The 20,443-nt window shown below is 34.7% G+C and overlaps 1 protein-coding gene across 1 annotated transcript; it reads right to left on the bottom strand.

Annotated features, from left to right (window-relative positions):
- Positions 1-405: 405 nt before the first annotated feature.
- On the bottom strand, positions 406-18,313 carry LOC128559556 (chitinase-3-like protein 1). The gene is made up of 10 exons (XM_053551608.1): positions 18,198-18,313; positions 12,531-12,618; positions 11,451-11,619; positions 10,353-10,608; positions 8,900-9,012; positions 8,348-8,471; positions 4,435-4,620; positions 3,707-3,823; positions 2,998-3,202; positions 406-924 (listed from the first exon to the last, which is right to left on the bottom strand). The coding sequence occupies exons 2-10, from the start codon at positions 12,586-12,588 to the stop codon at positions 551-553; spliced, it is 1,602 nt and encodes a 533-aa protein (XP_053407583.1). The 5' UTR covers positions 12,589-12,618; positions 18,198-18,313; the 3' UTR covers positions 406-550.
- Between the last annotated feature and the right edge of the window lie 2,130 nt (positions 18,314-20,443).

Below are 20,443 nucleotides of genomic sequence, written 5' to 3'. Positions count from 1 at the left end.
CCGTTAGTGAACAGCATGGATCCTGACCAGGCTGCGCGGATACTTGCTGGTCGCAAAGCCACTATGTTGGTTTTCTCATGGCGCGGCTCATATATTGATATTATAATGATAACTAGCTTATTGGTGTTGTTTAACATTTTGATAGTTTTTTTCTTCTCTTGTGGGCAATATCAGTTTATTAGTACAGGTTCGTTGTTCAATATCCTGTATAGAATTTGCATCAACCAAGATATTATCCATTGTTTTTGCATGACAGTTTAAGGTTTTGAAACAATATGAGCTAAAGTATAAGTGGACCAATTTACCTCTGGGTTACATTTTATGTAAAACGTTATTTTTATTCACATATGACTGAATATTGTAATGTCTATTAAAATTTAAAACACACGGAATTTTCAAGCAGCATTCAAATGTGTTACAAGCCTGTTTCTGTTGTCTTTTCAATCAGCAGGCAAATTATTGTGGTTATCCAATCCAATTTTTTATCAATATCAAATTCATTATGTTTACATTATACATGTGGAAAATTTATGTTGACAATAATGTCTAGTTAAAAGATATAATCTTCTTCTGATGAATCCAAATCTCTACTGTCCAAGTCTTGTGGATCATAGTATGAACTGTCCATGTCGAGCAATTCTTGGCTGTCCCGATCCGACAAGTCTCTATCCGGGTTTTCCAAGTATTGATCGGTTTGTTCTAGGTCTAACATATCCCTTTCCGAGTTTTCAAAGTGCCACAAGTCTATTTCGGAAGAGTCGGTGTCTGTATCGTATGGCAAATCTAATTCAGACATTCTAATCTTAAGTTTATCCAGAAGTGTGCGAACATTTGGCGTTTTCGAGTTTGACATTTCCCTTCTTTCAGCCGAACAGTTATTATTCTTCGCATATTCACAAGGTTGACTTGAAGGATTGTTGATGCCTGAAGAGAGAAAAAACATAGTTGCTTATATAGGCAAATATAAGTAGTCTGAATACAGGGAGAATATAGGTCCTTTATTTTTTCAGCTTATCTATGAAGAAGAGCTGTTAAACTCCACTAACTTGATGTGTTATTTTCAGTCCCAAGTATGTTATGGCATTAACCTTTACCCTGCAATATTTCTAAAATGGATTTGTCTATATATCATTCAATTTTGGCAGTACCTCTTATTATTTAAAGGGGTGTTCACTGAAAATTTACTGATTGAATAGCGAACAGTGCAGACATGATCAGACTGCACGGATGTGCAGGCAGATCTTGGTCTGCACTGGTCACAAAGGCAAAATTACTTGCCGCTAGCAGGCTAAAGGTTAAACTGTGACCAAATGACCCCCTGACCAATAAGGTTATGAAATTTAATGGCCTAAGGCATAAACATTCTGTGTCAATTGACAAAAAATATTTTTTAGTTTCCATGTCGCCATTACCTTGACCTTAGAACTACTGATCCCACATTTAGTGACCACTCAGTCATCATGTGAAGTTTGACTGCTGCAGACCCAGCAGATCTCCAGTAAATAATTCAGTCTAAGGGTGACGTTGACCTTGACTTTTGACCTACTGGCGCTCAAAACCATAGGGATCATCTACTGATTTGACAGTCATGGTACGAAATTTGACAATCTTATGCCAAAGGATTTTACAGTTACTGAATGGAAACCGTTTTCACTCTCTGTGTCACTATGGACCTTTGACCTACTGACCCCTAAAATATGAAAAATCATTTACTGTTCACAGTCAACTTCCCATGAAATTTGACAATTCTAGATAGAAGTGTTCTGTATGTGTCCTTGGCCCACTGATCCCACAAGGGGCCTCCGTGGCCGAGTGGTTAAGGTAGCTGGCATCAAATCTCTTGATCCTCACCGATATGGGTTGGAGCCTCACTCGGGGCGTTGAATCCTTCATGTGAGGAAGCCATCCAGCTGGCTTACGGAGGGTCGGTGGTTATACACAGGTGCCAGCTGGTGATGAAATAATGCATGGAGGGTCACCTGGGGTCTTCCTCCACCATCAATGCTGGAAAGTGGCCATATGACCTATACTTATGTCGGTGCGGCGTTAAACCCAATGAAAAAAACAACAACACTGATCCCTCGATACAAAAGCCGTCATCTACTGACCACACACAATCAACCTATGAAATTTGGCTTTTGTAGACCAATTTCTACAATCACTGATCTGAAAAGCGTTTTCAGTTTCCATATCATTTTGATCTTTGACCTACTGACCCCAAAAGCAACAAGTCTTGGGATCATCTGCTGAACACAGGCATTCATAACAGCATTCTTTAGTAATTGTTTGGAAACTATTTTCAGTCTGACCTTAACCTACTGCCACCTAAAGCAATAGGAAACTATTATGTGTCTGTTTCAAAATTTTAATACGTAGTTAAACACCTCATTATTTATGACTACACTGAACAGCATATGGTATCTTGTCAAAATATCATGCTTTTGCTCTATCGATTCATTAAGATAGGTAAGAGTGATAAATCATTTTCCTTACCGGTACATTAGTGTTTGTTTGACGATATTCCTGCGTGGAGGTTGCCAAAAACCTTAGACCGATTAATAGTGTAAACTTGATAGTTTTCTTATAATCATTGTAATACTTTGTTGTTTTTTTTGTTTGGAGAGTATCATTGCAACAGTTAAAATTCCTAGATACCTCTATATCTAAGTTGTACGGCCTCCGCGTCGGGTGCGGGGAAAGGGGGCGGGGGTGGGGCGTCGCGGGTTTGTTTCCAGGCCCCGTCACGTGTGAAAAATGCCAAATTAGTAGTGGCTACCTCGCTTGATGCTTTATGCTCCTTATTAAAAGAAAAGATCTAGGACTGGTTAGTCCATATCAGTATAATATGACTGGGCTGGATATCATGTTACGTGTCAACAAATGGAACGACGCACCGTCCACTTTAAATGACTCAAAGAAATATTGAAAACGACGCTAAGCGCGAATACAAGAACACAATAGATTGGATCATTTATATAATCAAATAGTAAAATATACCCCGTTGTTCTTCATTTCCGTCAGTATCTCCCCCATATTCTTCTGGCATATCATCTTGTGCATTCTCTCCTAACATGCCCGCCATTAGGCTTATCAAAGGGAACGCTGGTCGTTCTTTAGAACCTGGACAAAGTTGACCAAAGTCATCCATGTCAATAGTCCACACCGCGGCTCCACCAAATCCTTTCTTTTTTATATATGTAAGCTATAAAACGGAAGAAAACAATACAACACTTAAAATCATGATTCAGGGGAGATTAATGTTACATGTATATGTGTAGGTTAAAACGAGTTCTGTATATTGTTTCATACCTGCTGTAATTTACATTAAATTTCAAGAGGACACAAAATTTACAATACATAGAAATGGGGCAAAAGATTTACATTGAAATTAACAAGAATTTCATTAAATATAAAGGAAGTACACGGTTTAAATTGATGTTAAAGATGTTATAAGGTTACCTTGAATCTAAAGATGACAAAAGAGATGACAAACGATTGCCTTGAATCTAAAGATGTCAAAAGATTGCCTTGAATCTAAAGATGTCAAAAGATTGCCTGTAATCTAAAGATGACAAAAGAGATGACAAACGATTGCCTTAATCTAAAGATGACAAAATATTGCCTTGAATCTAAAGATGACAAAAGATTGCCTGGAATCTGAAGATGACAAAAGATTACCTCGAATCTAAAGATGACAAAAGATTACCTTGAATTCAAAGCTCTCTTCATCGTCGTATCCTATCCAGTGGTCCATGTGTATCAGATACGGGACTTTCTGCGTCGTTTCAAACACTCTCTTGCCGTCACCTAACAACTTGCACACCTAGTCGTTTATTATGAGTATCAGTTACTGTATAGTTACAGTTTCATAAGACTTTTATGTTTTAAACACAGATGAAACAGCTGTGCAAGTAGATGTTATGTATTATTACATAGTTAGAAAAGCTCTACTTTCAATAATGCACATGAACTTACACAATATGAGCATCAAAAACAAAAGATTCAGTGAAACTTCAAACGATGTTAAAATATCTAAACCTTAGACAAGTATTAGGAAAACAATTATCGAAACTTGAATTTCACAAATAACTATTTTGTGTTTATAACAAAAAAAAATAGCCACATTGTAAAAAAGGCATAATGGGCCTTTAAGTATGACACACACCACGAATTACACGTGAAAGAAAGCCCTTCAAGTGAAACATGTGTCGCAGTTGTTTTAGAAGTCAGAAAAATCTTTTTTCTTTTGTTAAACTGGAAAAAAAATATCTATGTTCTAAAACATCTACTCCATCTAAACATATGAGATGGAAGTATTGCAAACTTTTCGGGCTATTTTTGTATACTTTTCAGCTAAATGTTAAACAAATACTACTCGATTCCAGATTTATTATACAGAATATTCTAAGATACAAGAGTTGGTTAAAGGCACACCTCGTAAAAAGCCAGAAAGCCTGGTTCCTTTGTATAACGACCTTTCGTGCCAGCACGTTTGATAGGAGCGCTAATATTATAGTTGGACTTATCGGAGAGCTTATAGTGGCGGCCATAAGTAGGTAAACCTATTATTAACTTTTCTTTCGGAATCCCTTTCTCTATGAAATACGTAGCTGCCCAGTCCTGCAATGATAAGAGAAATATTATCACAGAGGATAGAGAGTTAAGAACTTTATACATAATGTATGTGGACAAACTGGAAACAACCTCAGAAACAATCTAGATGATAGGGTTAACTTTGCATCGCCATGTAACAATGCGGCTGATAAAATTTCAGTGTTTTATTTAGAGTTACACAAAAATGTAACCACAGAAACGTTACCATATTAAGCCATAATGGTATGTTCTATACCACCAGTTTAAAAAAATGTCTGAGACAGTTAGCAGTTTACTGATCTTTACAGAGAATGTCTCAACAATTGAAAAGAAATAAACTGTATATTTTGTAGGCATCCCCAGCTTTTATTATATTTGACTGGCTTATCATAGTAGGTTGTCCCCCTTGAAAATTATCCGAGAATCAATATTGGTTTCCCTATTGATATTACTTTGAGCAATAGATTAAATAGGAAATTTATTTTTAATGATTAATTTCAAATATGTCTCTTGGCTTGTGAATATTTTATCAGATATGACAGTAAACTTCAATTTCTTCTCTTTAATTTGATGTGAAAATATTTATTCTAAGTAAACATCTTCTTGCTTCCACCTTTGTTTAAAAAGTATCACCGTCGCTTATATTGAACATACAGTGAAAAACAGTAAACTTTTCAATTTCTCTTACTTTAGAGGCAAATTAATCATATTTTCCAAAGCATGACAATTTATTATTACATATGTAGGTATTCTTGACTTTATAAACAATACAATAATATAACTTTAAGTGTAATAGGGTAAAGGCTTCTTGCTTCCATTTCACTTCAAAGTATATGGATTTCTTAAAGTTCTGATGTAACTTAAACCGTGTTAATTTACGGAACTGCATATACCAACAAGTGACGTACGATTCAATATAGTCTTTTGAAATAATAACGTTCATAATTGTCTAATTAGTCGAAAAAAAAAAGAACAGAATAGAACAGAGCTTTGATTTTTCACAAAACTGTTTACGAGAACAATACGAATCAATATAAATTACATAAGTTCCGACTAAAAGCTAAATACCTTTCAAAAATTGAAATATTGAAACATTCGACGACAGGACAAAAACTACTTCAAAGAATAATTTTCTAATGAAATAGTGGTGGCCTCCGTAGCCGAGCGGTTAAGGTCGCTGACTTCTAATCACTTGCCCCTCATCGATGTGGGTTCGAGCCTCACTCGGGGCGTTGAATTCTCCATCCAGCTGGCTTCCGGAAGGCCGGTGGTTCTACCCAGGTGCCCGCTCGTGATGAAATAATGCACGGAGGGGCACCTGGGGTCTTCCTCCACCATTAAAGCTGGAAAGTCGCCATATGACCTATCATGTGTCGGTGCGACGTTAAATCCAACAAAAAATGAAATAGTGTAATTTGCAAGTTAGGCGCTAACTGAAAGCTGGTAAGAGGGGGAGGGGGAGGATGTGTACATTTAGAGTCATTTTACCTATGCTCGACCAGCCAAGTGCTCGACCACTATTTATAAATGTACATGTTTATTGAAATAAACCTTTGAACTCTCGGTTTTGTTCATTTATTTCCTTCCCAGCATCCTTGTATGACATCATACATATTTGATCTAGATCTTTAAGGGGCTTGTTTGTTTACAGACGACAGCTTCTTTGCATCTGTGAAAATACTTACCGTGAATCTCCTCTTGAAAATGATGCGTATTTCCCGAATTATTTAAGAAGAGTACTGGAACAACGTATTCTATAGTCTTCTAACCTTTATTGATAATTTGACATAAGATTATATCTGTAAACTATCGACTTGAAAGTAAAATTTAAGATGTAAACAAACACGCCCACCTCTCGAAAGGTCAAAACAAAAATGGCGCATTCATTAGTTGCGTCATGTAGACGCTTGAGATAAAAAGATTCACCGCGCCATAAGACAAGTTGGATAAAATAATTATGGTCATTTGACTTTTTGAAGTTTTTAGGTTTGTTTGATTGTTAAAACAGTTCGATTTCTTGTTAAATTACTTGATGGATACTGCAGACACACCATTTACCAATGTTCCTTTTGCCCGCTTTTCAGGTAGGTGTTTCTATCTCTTGTTTGAAAGTCTGAAACTTATTGATTTTAAAATCTGAAAACAGAACTAGAAAATATGAAGTTTTGACTATAAAAATATTTGTTTGTTTGATTTTATAATTACCTCTGAAAAAAGAAATCGGTCTGGTCGAGCATAGGAAAATGTCACTTTAAAATTTAGTGTTTTACACCCTATAGTATGAACCGCGCGATATTTTATCCTGATCAACGTCAGCCAAACGCTTGGGTGGAAATTTACCAATAAAAGTAGGTCAATTCAGAAACTAAACGTTTTCCACAACCTTGTCAGTTTTTAATTTGTTCCGAGAAAAATACTTGTAAATCTGGTCGAGCATAGGTAAAACGAGTCTATATAAACAAAAGACAGACACAGCATAGTTTCCACGATGTGCAAAGAAAGGGTGAAATTAACAGACGCGCAATATCATGTCTATTTTAGAAATGAAATCCAAGCTTGAAAAAAAAATTGACATGCTTTCCATGAGTTTGCACGCACGGCAGGATTATCTCTTTAGTACGACCTACATTTTTTGTCACGGTTTTGTTCGTGGAAAGCATGAAAAACAGCCACCTTTACAGCTAAAGACTTTAGTTTACACGATAAATTTAATTTCATGATAAATTGTATAGTATGTATGTACAAAGTATGTAGACAGGATGAATCAAAGCTAACTGTTTAACAAAATGAGTTAGGATCTCTATAAAATACATACACCAATGCTGATCCGAAAAAATCAGAAACTTGATTCATAATACAATACATTCTTTCTGTCTTTGATTTCTATGGAAACCCTTGGATCAAGACCAGTTAATAAAACATGTGTTTGCGTGTTTCAGTAACGTGTATGTTTTTTAAGTTTGTCAAATTGCTCGGGTTTTTCTTTGCCATTGCCTGTCAAATACAGTATTGCTTAGTTTATTACTTTATGTTATCATGTTTTAAAGAGTAAACTTCTAGTCATGTTAAACAAAAGTACCGTTATATGGACAAGAAAAATCAGTCAAAATGGGAATACATGTATCATCACAAAAGTTTCGTTTTTCTCGAGGAAAACTATTATGTATACATGTGTTTGTGGGAAAGCTCGTTTATGAAATAATTTTTAGATTTCAATGTTTGGCGGGATTCAAAATTTCAAAAGAAAAGAAAATTATTTACATGTTTTCATTTGCTTTTACATGACAACACGAATTTCGCAATATCAGAAGCTAACATAATGATGTTTTTTTATAGAAACGTTTCATATCTTTACATGTATAATACTTCTATATGAATCTATAAAACAACATGATCTATATCAAAAACTGGCTACATGTTTTGTTGCTTTCTATGGAGTAACATGCGACCTTAATTTCCGTGTATTACGGTTACTTAAAGCAAAATATTAGATCAATGCAAAATCCATAACAAAGAATTATTGACTTAGGTCATGAATGACACGACTTCAGTTAATGTAAGGGAGGCAATCCAGTTTGAAGAGAATTGCTTTCACACAGTCAACAAGTAAGGGAGAGAATTCTTGCAAATTCTCGTTAAAAGCTGACCATGCTTTTAAAAATGTAACTGACATTAGCCGAAATCACTGTCCCTAAATATTTGTTACAGAACAAGTAAACTTGGAGTTTATACAGTACTCTGCTTTTTTACTTACAACATTTTTCCTTCGGTCATCTCCCGTTTCAGAATCTCTCGGATATAAAGGACTATTATGACCCGCTGCATCGTCCCAGTCTCCATTAAAGTCATAGGACATAAGACTGACAAAATCCAGATTTCTAAACGAAAAGTAAAAGGACAATGAATGATGAGAAAATCAACTCGTTTAATAAGTTTAGCTTGTGTCAGAATTATTGTTAGTTTTAGAATTCATTTCAAAATGTTAATACAGAGATTTCTCATTTTGAAATAATTTACTGTCAAAAGCATGTGTTATTTCATTTTTATTTAAAAAAAAATGCTAAATCTCCTATGATTTTTTTTATTTTAAATTTTCTGATATTAATTTAAAGCTGATGACAGGAGCGAGTTCGAATCACAGCAAGTTTCCAGATGCAGTTTCCTCCAACCTTACCTCGTAATTTATACATGTATAAGAGAAACGTTTAATCATTTCAACTAGTGAAATCTCTGTCGTTACCTCTCGGAATTTCATGAAAGGGACAGAGATGCTGCCAGTGATAGAATATATAAAAGTTATACATACTTTGCCATTTTTGCTATGTCATAGCCGGTGTCGATTTGTACTTTCCCGGCAGGCAACGCAGCGGTAAGTAAAAGTTTGTTGTAGTTAGAGGAATCAAACACTTCTCTCAGCTCCTGTATATATAAAATATTGTAAATATTGCATTGAATGTAAATAGATGGCAAGGTAACCATGGTTTCGTGACTGAGACGTGATAAAAATGCAAATATTGCACATGTAGACATCAGAAAATACTTACTCTAACTTCCACTTTCTCTTTACCTAGCAGATCGAGCATATAAAGCTGCATAAAATCATCAGTGAGCCGCGCCATGGGAAAACCAATATAGTGGGTTTGCGACCAGCATGGATCCAGACCAGCCTGCGCATCCGCGCAGTCTGGTCAGGATCCATGCTGTTCGCTTTCATAGCCTATAGTAATTAGAGAAACTGTTAGCGAACAGCATGGATCCTGACCAGACCGATGCGCAGGCTGGTCTGGATCCATGGTGGTCGCAAAGCCACTATGCTGGTTTTCTCATGGCGCGGCTGAATTCTAGAGACATTCCTCTTAAAAGTTAACCGTTAATAAAGCTTATATCTGACTTGAAAATGGACTTTACCAGGCGGGAGAATGGCACTATTATATGATATGGACTGCGGGGGCACATCCGGCAAATTACTACCATCACACTTTTTACAAAGCCCGGTCTTTTTAAAAAGACTACTTATACCACATTACGAAATACACACGAACTTCCCTGTTTCACATATTGTCCTAAATGCAAAGCTAACTGATTGATTTGTAACTATTTCATAGATAATTTGCGATGCTCCTTTAAGCTAAATCAATGTTCTTGCGCACAAATCTAAATTACCTACTCAGTATTCATGTCACTATTATCTTGTTGATATTAGTTTTCTGACATTGTTTGGTAACTATTTAATTGAAAAGTAAGTGATAATAAATATAACTGTTCGGATCAAGATCATTTTACAAAGCGGAATTTGATTCAGCTCCAGTTTTGAATAAGCAAAATCTGAATATAGGAAACAAGAGCCGGCAGAGGACAGCAACGCTCGACTATTCAAAATCCTTGTCACCACAAATGTTGAAATAATGAACTCATAGACAAAAACATGTGCAGAGTGGGCAACAAGTTTTAGTCATAGAACTTGTTTATTGCAATGACAGATTACACAACAAAAATATGTTACTTAACCAAACCGGGACGATGCCGAGTTAGTGATGGGACTTTCACATACAGAAAAATGTCTGCAAATTAGATTTAAATGAACTTCCCACGCCCATGAATTTACATATTTCCTATCATAGGGTCCTAAAATGTATTGGTCTGTGTGCTTACTGCCAATTTTTCATGAGTCCGTTTTGTTTTTTCTAGGTTATCAAGCGAGATAATGTTAAACGACGACTTACGCTGAAATATGTTTAAAGCAAACAGAACTGTCGTACCTTTATCAATGAAATAAAGTTTTTCTTATCTTTCCTCCTTCTTCCCCCTTTTCCACCGGGGAATTCCCAGTTTAGATCGAGTCCATCAAAACCCCAAGTTTTCAAGAAATCAACAGCCGTACGAGCAAACTTGGATCGCTTATAACTACTGGCTGCCATGTCTGAGAACGGTGTACTGCCTTGATTGTATCCACCAACAGCAAGAAGTGTTTTAAGGTCAGGGTTCTGCGCCTTGAGGCCACTCAATACCTTAACCCTATATATTAAAAACATTTATATAAACAGAAAACATACATTCAGTCAGTCATATTATCTTCGACATATATCAACGTAAGTGTCTGAATGAATATCAGCATTATATCTGGACAAGTATCAGCATATATTTGAACGAGTATCAACATATGTTGGATTGAGTGTCAACATATGTTTGAAAGAGTATCAATTCATGTTGGAATGAGTGTCAACATATGTTGGAGCGAGTGTTGACATATGTTGGAATGAGTGTCAGCATATGTTGGAATGGGTGTCAACATATGTTGGAATGAGTGTCGGCATATGTTGGAATGAGTGTCAACATATGTTGGAATATCAGTGTATATCAGAATGAGTATCAACATATGTCCGAATGAGTACCAAAGTATCAACATATGTCCAAATGAGTACCAGCATATATCGGAATAAGTACCAACATATATCCGAATGAGTACCAAACTATCAACATATATCCGAATGAGTACCAAAGTATTAACATATATCCGAATGAGTACCAGCAGATGGGTATAATTATGTCGGAATGAATAATAACTTATAGCCGAATGAATATCCAGATATGCCGGAATTAGTATCAATGTATGTCGGAATGAGTATAAGAACACAGTGCAAATCGGAATGAGTATCAGCGTTTCAGGCAATTTAGTCTACAATATTTCTACAGTAAAATTACTTATTAAACTAATTTATTTCTCAGGTTTGTTGTTACACTATCAGTGTCATAAAGTACATGAATATGATAATATTGAAGTATGAACCTTAGACATTATCTTGTCATTTTTTCTCTTTATATGGATATTAAATTATTTTAGCCTATTATAAACTTACATGTCTCCATCATTCCATTCAGTGAAGCTAAGCTCAGAATTGGAATCTAGTTCGGCGAAAGCATAAATGAGATGGGTGCACAGTTTTGGGTCAATTTTGTCTGGCGTCATCTTTGCAGGCACGGGGCGATATTGTGCCCAGTTGGAGTAATAACATACTCTTAGATAACCTGAAAAATCCATCTGCAGTCTACTGTATCTAACGTGGTATTATTTGATATTTATGAGAAATATTTGATATTAAAGTAGGGCCTAACATACGAGCATAGGTTAGCAAGTCGGACAATAATAAAACAATGCTGTAGCTTCAAGATTAAATGTACATGCTGAATTTGATAAACCTCATTTCAACGTTTTCCTTATTCCAGGCCGTCGATCAGTTATATTTTTTTAGTTTTGCAAATGTTTAAGCGAATGTGACACAATCGAGACACTCTACAATTTTAAGTCAATGTAAGTCTCCCATGGTCGAGCGGTTAAGGTCGCTTACATCAAATCGCTTGCCACTCATTGCTGTAGGTTCAAAACCTCCATTGAGTTACAGAATTCTTCGTATGAGCCGCACCACGAGAAAACCAACATAGTGCATTTGCAACCAGCATGAATCCAGACCAGCCTGCGCATCCACGCAGTCTAGTCAGGATCCATGCTGTTCGCTAATTGTTTCTCTAATTGCAATAGGCTTTGAAAGCGAACAGCATGGATCTTTACCAGACTGCGTGGATGCGCAGGCTGGTCTGGATCCATGCTGGTCGCAAATGCACTATGTTGGTTTTCTCATGGTGCAGCTCAATTATGAGAAAGTTATTCAGCTGCCTCAAGGAAGGTCGGTGGTTCTACCAAGTACCTGTCCGTGCATGAAATAAGGTCTAGGATGGAGGGACATCTGGGGTCGTCCTCCATCACCAAAAACTGAAAAGTCAGCACGTGACTTATGACGATCTATGTCGGTGTGACTTTCATCCCATAAAAAAGATGTCAACAATTTGTGGGAAATTCACAATTTGTTTTTAATGAGATTACAATGTTAAGATAATTGCTAGTGTATAATTGATAATATAAAAAGGAAATACTATAGTACCTTTGGCAGTGACGGCACTAAAAAGTACGGCAACAACTGTTAATTTAAAAAGTGCCATTCCAACACACTTTCTACGGCTTTGAAGTCACTGAAATCATACAAGCATCAAATTTGCATAAGTTCTCATAATGACCGATTAAACCTTGAAGGTGGTTATCAGAGTTTGGCTATGTACGGGGGGGGGGGGGGGGGGGGGGGGGGGGGGGCGCTACTGAGCTCTTAATACATGGTAGATTTTCACTGGCGGTATTTCTTAAATTTGATGTCCCTACCATGGTTATTTCATCATAAGAATAGATTTTGATGCATAAACTTTACCTACGGAATGATATGTATGTAAGAAGAAGTGTATTAGGTTTTTATTATAAATTCTGTAAAAAATACAGAATACAGCTTGTTTACCTTTTGTACTGTATGTTGCCGGCATTACCAACTTTTAGTAACATCTCGAAACCGATAAAGCGGGACAGATCTACCTATCATAAAAATCAATAAAACCAATAATCCAATATCATCGCTACCGGACGGATTCGTTGATTTCCGTACTAATTGTTGTTGTTGTAGTAACACGGTGGAAAAATCGATAATTAACATCTTTGGTCATTATCTGATGCATTTACAGGCGGGCGGTTTGCTAAACGATATACTCGAATTGAATGAAGTTTTGGTAATTATTAAAGTGAAAATCGGAACAAGTCGAAAAATTATACAATACTTTATTAATTGTCAAATAAAAGTAATATTTAAGAATATGAATATGTTATCTAAAATATTTAGAAATCGTTACATTTTATGCATCGAACACGTAGATTTACTTTCTTTTTGATACATGAAACATCATGCTAACGTATATCTATGTACAGAAAACAAAGAAACTGTCTGTAAATAAAATATATATTCAAGAATATGAATGTGTTATCTAAAATATTTAGAAAGCGTATATACATCCTCTATACGCGCTTTCTTTCACATATTATGAACATTAGAATATGAGCTTTTGATTCTAAAATATTTTCAAAATTCTAAACCACTAACGTTTTTCGATTTAGTAAAAACAGCAAATTCTCATGTATTTCCATAACATAAAGTTTGTCAGTAATTAAGTTTGAAGCCTTCATAAGAAATATAGCTTTTTTTTTTCAAGATATCTAAAAAGTATTTTTGTTGTCGAACGATCTGGAGGCCGGTCGCTTTAAAGAAAAAGAAATATAGAAACAAGACTTATACTGTTAAAAGGAAATACTTAACCTTACCATGCTGAACACGATTGGTTCTTCCTTTGCAATCAGTGTAGATCATGATCAGCCTGCACATCCGTGCAGACTGATCATGATCTGCACTGTCTGCCATTCAGCCAGTAACTTTTTAGTATGTACCCTTTTCATAATTAATAGTACTGTCCAAATTGAAAGATAGACAAGTTCATCATTGTAATTTAGCATGGTAAGGATTAAGTTTCTTATTTCGTGCCTAAATAGAAATATTATATTTGCGTGATTTGAATAAGTACTGCTGACAAATACTACTACCATAGTATACTTTATAAATATATTGTTACAGAAAAAAACAACATTAAATAAAAATAACTTCATCAATATCTCAATTTTAGAATAGCAGACTTAACTGAGTAATAACTTAAGATTTTTCGTGATTTGGGCCAGGTTCTTTACTCAGTAAATATTTACGGAACAACTCTGTTTAACGATGTGAATTCTAAATTTGTACTGATTCTTCCTACTGTCATACGATTCATGAAATAAGGGTAAAAATCGTAAAAACAAATTTCATGAAAGAAAAGGAAAAGACTATATAAAGGCAGAAGAAAGTGGAAAACATATATTACAACGCAAAAAAAAATAATAATAAAACAATAAAAAATATCTATCACTTATTAAGTGGGGTAACATATCTTTTATGACCCGCCTTGAAACAACACTGACCGGATATTGTTTACCCCTAGGCAATATTGTAATACACAATAAAAGTCAAAGGGTAATTTTAAGATATCTGTTACAATTTAATCAAATAACTGATATCGCATTTTTTAAAACGAATGATTAAAGAATGTACCAAAAACATGCATTAATTTAAGAATACAGAATAATATAAACAAAGAAGGTTCGGAAAGAAGCAGAATTATCAGATCACCAAGGCTAGCTTTCAAATTAAAGTTTAGTCATATTATAAATAATAGAAAATGATTTTTTTTTCTTTTTTAAAAATCATTAAAAAATCCCATATGAAGAAAAAAAGATGACCGCGTCGGAGATCGGACCCGGACCGCTGCGGCAATAAAAAAAAGTCCCATGATCGTTCGGCAAAAAATAATACAAGTTACAGTTACAAGTTTATTGGCAAAATTCAGCAATATAAAATTGCCTTTGGCCATTTACAAAACATAATACATTATGGCAAAGACAGGTACAAATACAAAAACATTTCATTTGCAATATATACATGTAATAATCACAGAAACAGTTCATTGTTCAAGGGTATTAATACGTATATTCATAGCTTCTTTTATATATTTGGCTATGTTAACTAGTTTTAGTTTTATTATTAGTTGACATCAAAGAATAGTATTTCTGTCTACTAGGCCATGATACATTACCTAGATATTTCTTTCTAATATCATGATATTTTGTACAGCATAACATAAAGTGGTATTCAGATTCAATCATATTCTTATTACACAAAGCACATATTCTATTTTCCCTTGGTTTGTTGTTATATCTACCAGTTTCTATGGCTAAGTTGTGTGAGCTAAGTCTTATACGAGTAAACCATTTTCTAAGTTCATCATTTGATAATTTAACAATATAACTTTCAGAACAAAAAGTAGTTTTTAAAGTTACAATAAGTATCTAGCTTAGCACTTTCATTTACGGATGCATTCCAATCTTGCATGTATTGATCGAATAATCGTGTCTTAAACATATCAAATTTATGTATATCGACTTTAAAATTAACACGTACATTATGATATCCTAAGTGGTCAATTATAGAGTGTATTCGCGATGTCCAACAATTTGAATTAACGTTATTACACAAGTCAATATAAACTGTATGGATAGGTGAGTTTACATTTTTCATGATTTTAAACCAGAATTTCAGTGCTCTGGACTTACATATTATTGACAAAGGAAACCTTCCAAGTTCCCCATATACAGCACTGTTTGGGGTTTGTTTCTTAACACCCAATATATATTTACAAAAGCGCACGTGGAGTTTATCAACATCCTTCAAATTATACACACCCCAAACCTCGGATCCATATGTCAATATTGGAACTACCATAGTGTCGAATAATTGAAGTTTGGTCTTAACATCTAAATTCACTTTATCAAACAATGATAGTAAATTACTATAGGCTCTTAAAGCTTGATCGTGTAGCGCCTTGACAGCTTCGTTCATAGATCCAGTGCGAGTGAATTTCACACCCAGGTATGTAAAGTGCTCAACCCTTTCAATTATTTCATTGTTTATATAAATATCAGCATAATTATTTTGCCTACGTTTCGAAAATACACATAGCTTAGTTTTACTTACGTTAATTTTTAAACCCCACCTCTCAGAATATTGGTATAGACTATCAATTTGCGCTTGTAAACTAGTAGGATCAGTGGTGAACAAAACAATATCATCTGCAAATAGGATTAAATACATTGATAGAAGTTCAAGATCTTCTCAGTCAGTGCATGCATATTTATATTATCAACAATATCATTAACAAAAAGTATAAATAACAAGGGAGATAATGGTTCTCCCTGTTTTAACCCAACAGTTACTTCGAAAAAATCCGAAAGTTTCATAGAGCTACATATTTTGACACAAGATTGGACATTATTATATATACATTTAATCATATTGGTCATTTTACTACTAATCCCTGTTTGAATCAGTTTGTTATCTGGAAATTAATAAATTAATCATCGTTATATTTCTTAAGAATGCTTTGAAACTCAATTACTGACAGACTATATTTTACGGAAAAACATGAGAATTAGTTGCTTTAAGTATATTTTACGATGAAAATTAAAAGCATTTGTATATTTAATGCGAACTGAACACTAAATCCTCCATAGCGTTATTTTAAACAGCGGATCTAGGTTTCGGCGTTTCTGAGTTCAACATTTAATTTGTTTTAAATTTTCTAATTATAATCTTTCTTTTTTTTTGTCAGTGTGAAGTTGCCTACAATTTATAGGCCTTGAGCTATAACGGTTTGTACCGACAAAGTCAGACTAGCAGACGACAATACTTTCCGTAACAGCTTCCGAGTACTTACGGATAACGGCGGAAAATGCCGGAATTTTTTAAGAAATGTTCACTGTACACACTAAAATGCAAAAAGGACCAAACAAACCATTATAAAATTTAAAACAGATTACACATAACGAAAATTGAATATTTTTTCTACATTTTTAGGGGTATCGAATTTTTGATTTTTTGCGGAAAATATCTCATTTTATCTTTTATATTTGAAAAAGTCAATTTTTTTATCCGTTTCCTACAGAGTCTATATGAACTGAGGTGGGTCTATTTAAAGTCAAAAAGGACCAACCAAATATTAAAATATTTTTTAAAAAAAATATTTATAATATCCGGAATAAATTAAACTTTAATTTGTGGGGTATCGAATTTTTGATTTCCAAATAGAACTTTTTCTATTTAAGTTTAAGTACTTTTTTCCTTCTTTGTTTATATAGGCAAATTTATCGATTTTCCAACAGATCGATGTTACTAAAAGTTGGTAATGACTACTTTCATTTAATATGTATGACCAGACACAGTTCTATAGATATCACACACACACACACACGCACGCACGCACGCACGCACGCACGCACACAAAACAACAAATAAAGGTTGAAGTATATAATAAAAGCTAGATATTCGGTTTTCGTGGATTTTGCAAGGTCGGGTCACACTCGGCGCGACACTCGAGCCGAATACAGTATCCCAGATCGAGCTACTATTATAATAACCCTATTATATTGACAATTGTATGTATAGCTGAAATTCATATTGACAATTGTACATTTAGCTGAAATTCATATTGACAATTGTATATTTAACTGAAATTCATTAGAAATGCAAGTTTGTAACATTAGTATTACCTCCCTTTTGCCTAATTTAGTAGCGAAGCCGAGATAGATATGAAATTTATAAATAAATTATATTCAGGTGGGAGGGTAATTACAAAAAATAAAATTAAAAAATAAAAATCGCTTCTTACAGGCATCTTCCGCTATGTAGTGGACCTTTTAATTCCATTTTGCAAATACTAAATGTGATTGACCGCCGTTAAAGAGTTCTACAATTAAGGCTTTATTTCGATGTAAATGAGATGTGAAACTAAAATTTGTAGTCCTGTTTGGCGCCATATAACCTATACTGTGTTGGTGCGCCGTAAAACCCAAATAAATAAATAAATAAATCTACAATTAAGGCACATTCTTGATAGCTCAAAGTCAGATTTTACATCTAATTTTTATATCCGCAAATTTAAATACTGATCAAACTAAACTAGTAGGTAAGTTTGTGATAAAAAGATCTTCATTAATCGAAATTATCGAAAAGTTATGAATTAATATAGATTTTACTTTTTCTATAAGATTAAGAATAAGAATATAACAGAAAAGTAGGAAATAAATAGAAACTTACCAATTTTTATGTCCGAAATGCTTTACACTGATATTTGATTTTTCCCTTTTTCACATTTATTTGCAGCCAGTGTATAAGAAAGAATTCATCTACCTAGATGACAGTGCACATTTAAAAGATGTTATACATTTGCGAGGGTGTGAGAGGGCGTACACAATTCTCTTAGAGTAAATTTCATTTGCTCTGATGGGATGACCAATACCTTTTCAAGCCCGGATTGAATATAAAATTAGGTGAAATTGGATAAAAGTCTCTTCTTTCTTTCGGAAGAAATTCGAAACTAATGTAGAAAGGATTTTGAAAATATTATCTCGTAAGAGATATATCCTGTACGCCTTCGCACGGACAAACGTATGCGTGATTTGTGTCCGTTTTACGGTGTTGAAGTTCTCAAGTTCACTTATTTTGAATAAAACTGATATCTCGTTAGAAATCGTAGACTCAGCCCTGATATACAATGCCCACCATTGTTTGTGAAAATTACACAGTCCAAACCATTCACGCAGACTCCACTTGATACGTTTATGTTAAATCACTCTCAATTAAGTAGATGAAAATTATTGCCACGGATAAATGATAATCCTACTTTTAAACTATCTTGGCTTGTACCTAACACAAAATGAGCCACACCATGAGAAAACCAACATAGTTTACTTCTTACATAAGTGCGCGTATATATGCTTTAGGGTTATTTCTTACATCTTTACAAATAGTGTACGCTCTAAGCTGGCTACATCTTCTCAAATACTGTACACGCTAAGTATATCTCTAATATTTTCCAAGGCACTGTTCTCTTTACGCTAACTTCTTAGATATTACCTTGTAACCTTACCTCTCACACCTTCACAGGTACTTCATGCTCTACGGCTCTGTACGCTCTATTCTTACCTTTTTAAATCTTCTCATTTCTCATGCTTTCAGCTTACTTCTTACTTTTGCATATGCGCACTAAGCTTACTTAAAGTACCGTATATTATACGCTCTAAGTTTTCTTATTATATCTTCCCAGGTACTGCACGTATCGAGCTTACTTCTGACAATCTCTAGGTAGTCTGTACTTTAGAACTTACCCAGTACCGTATGTACTAGGCTTACCTCATACATCTTCCCCAGGTACTGTACTTTCTAAGCTTATCTCTTAGATCTTCCCATGCACAGATTGTACGTTCTAGACTTACTTCTTATAGCTTTCTAGGGACTCGTGGTACGCTCTAAGCTTTCTTTAACCTTCATGCAGATACTGTACTTTTTACACCTTTCTGGGTACTATACAATCTAAGCTCACTTATCACACCTTCCAGGGTAACCTACTGTACAATCGAAGCTCGCGTCATGAAGCTTACAGAGTACTGTATGATCTGAGCTCACTTCTCACACCTTCCAGGGTACTGTACAATCTAAGCTCACTTCTTACACCTTTCAGGGTACTGTACGATCTAAGCTCACATCTTACACCTTTCAGGGTACTATATGATTTAAGCTCACTTCTTACATCTTTTAGGGTACTGTACGATCTAAGCTTACTTCTTACATCTTCTGGGACACTGTGCACTCCGCAGTGCCACTTTTCTCCGGTGAATTATGGAAATACAACATACTAATATATCTTTTTATTTCACAGTGAAAAATATCACAGGCAATTTTCACTTGTTACCCGTGCCAGATAAGTTAAAAACTGATGAAACCCATTAAAAGCACGTGCAAGAGTCTGTTTTACTTGTAAAATCAATAATTCTTTCACTCGTGAACACCTGACAAATTGCATGATGAGTGGCGTATTGTATCTGGTGTTCACTCGGTCAATTCTTGATCTTACACTGGAAAAAAAGACAACAACAAATATCCTCTATTCCGTGAACATTACACAATTTTGTATATATTGCAACTTATTTCTTTAACGTTAAGTTTGGGTGTCTAAAAGATACCTCTGGCTATAGTATCAATCTGACTAAAGTACATCTCCTATAGACCTTTATTACGGACACGGACATGGGAATGTAAATGTAAACGTACACTGTACTTCGTTCAAATTTGGGGGGTTTTCTCAAACATGTTTTAGGAACTTGTGAGAATATGTCTGGTTATAAATTAAAGCGCATTTTATAAAAAGAAATATGTAGAGATTACGGTTTAACCAAGTAAAGTTGCATGTTGTGTAAGCTTACAGAAAACAGTCAAAGGGACTGAGGGTCGGTGTAGAAGTGGTCTAAAGGTCTGGATGTTTGGGAGAATAAAATTCTATTTAT

Source organism: Mercenaria mercenaria, chromosome 9 (genome assembly GCF_021730395.1).
Source record: "Mercenaria mercenaria strain notata chromosome 9, MADL_Memer_1, whole genome shotgun sequence".
NCBI classification, from domain to species: domain Eukaryota; kingdom Metazoa; phylum Mollusca; class Bivalvia; order Venerida; family Veneridae; genus Mercenaria; species Mercenaria mercenaria.
The sequence above is the reverse complement of the archived record's forward strand: the minus strand, read 5'-3'. Positions and strand labels throughout refer to the sequence as shown.

What these genes read in the sequence shown, in the direction of transcription:
- LOC128559556 (XM_053551608.1), bottom strand. Translation starts at nt 12,588, where the DNA reads ATGGCACTTTTTAAATTAACAGTTGTTGCCGTACTTTTTAGTGCCGTC. An exon ending in ACTTTATTTCATTGATAAAG is followed by an intron (nt 9,013 to 10,352) that starts GTACGACAGTTC and finishes TTATATATACAG; the next exon opens with GAGCTGAGAGAAGTGTTTGA. An exon ending in AAGAGAGCTTTGAATTCAAG is followed by an intron (nt 3,203 to 3,706) that starts GTAATCTTTTGT and finishes TCCGTTTTATAG; the next exon opens with CTTACATATATAAAAAAGAA.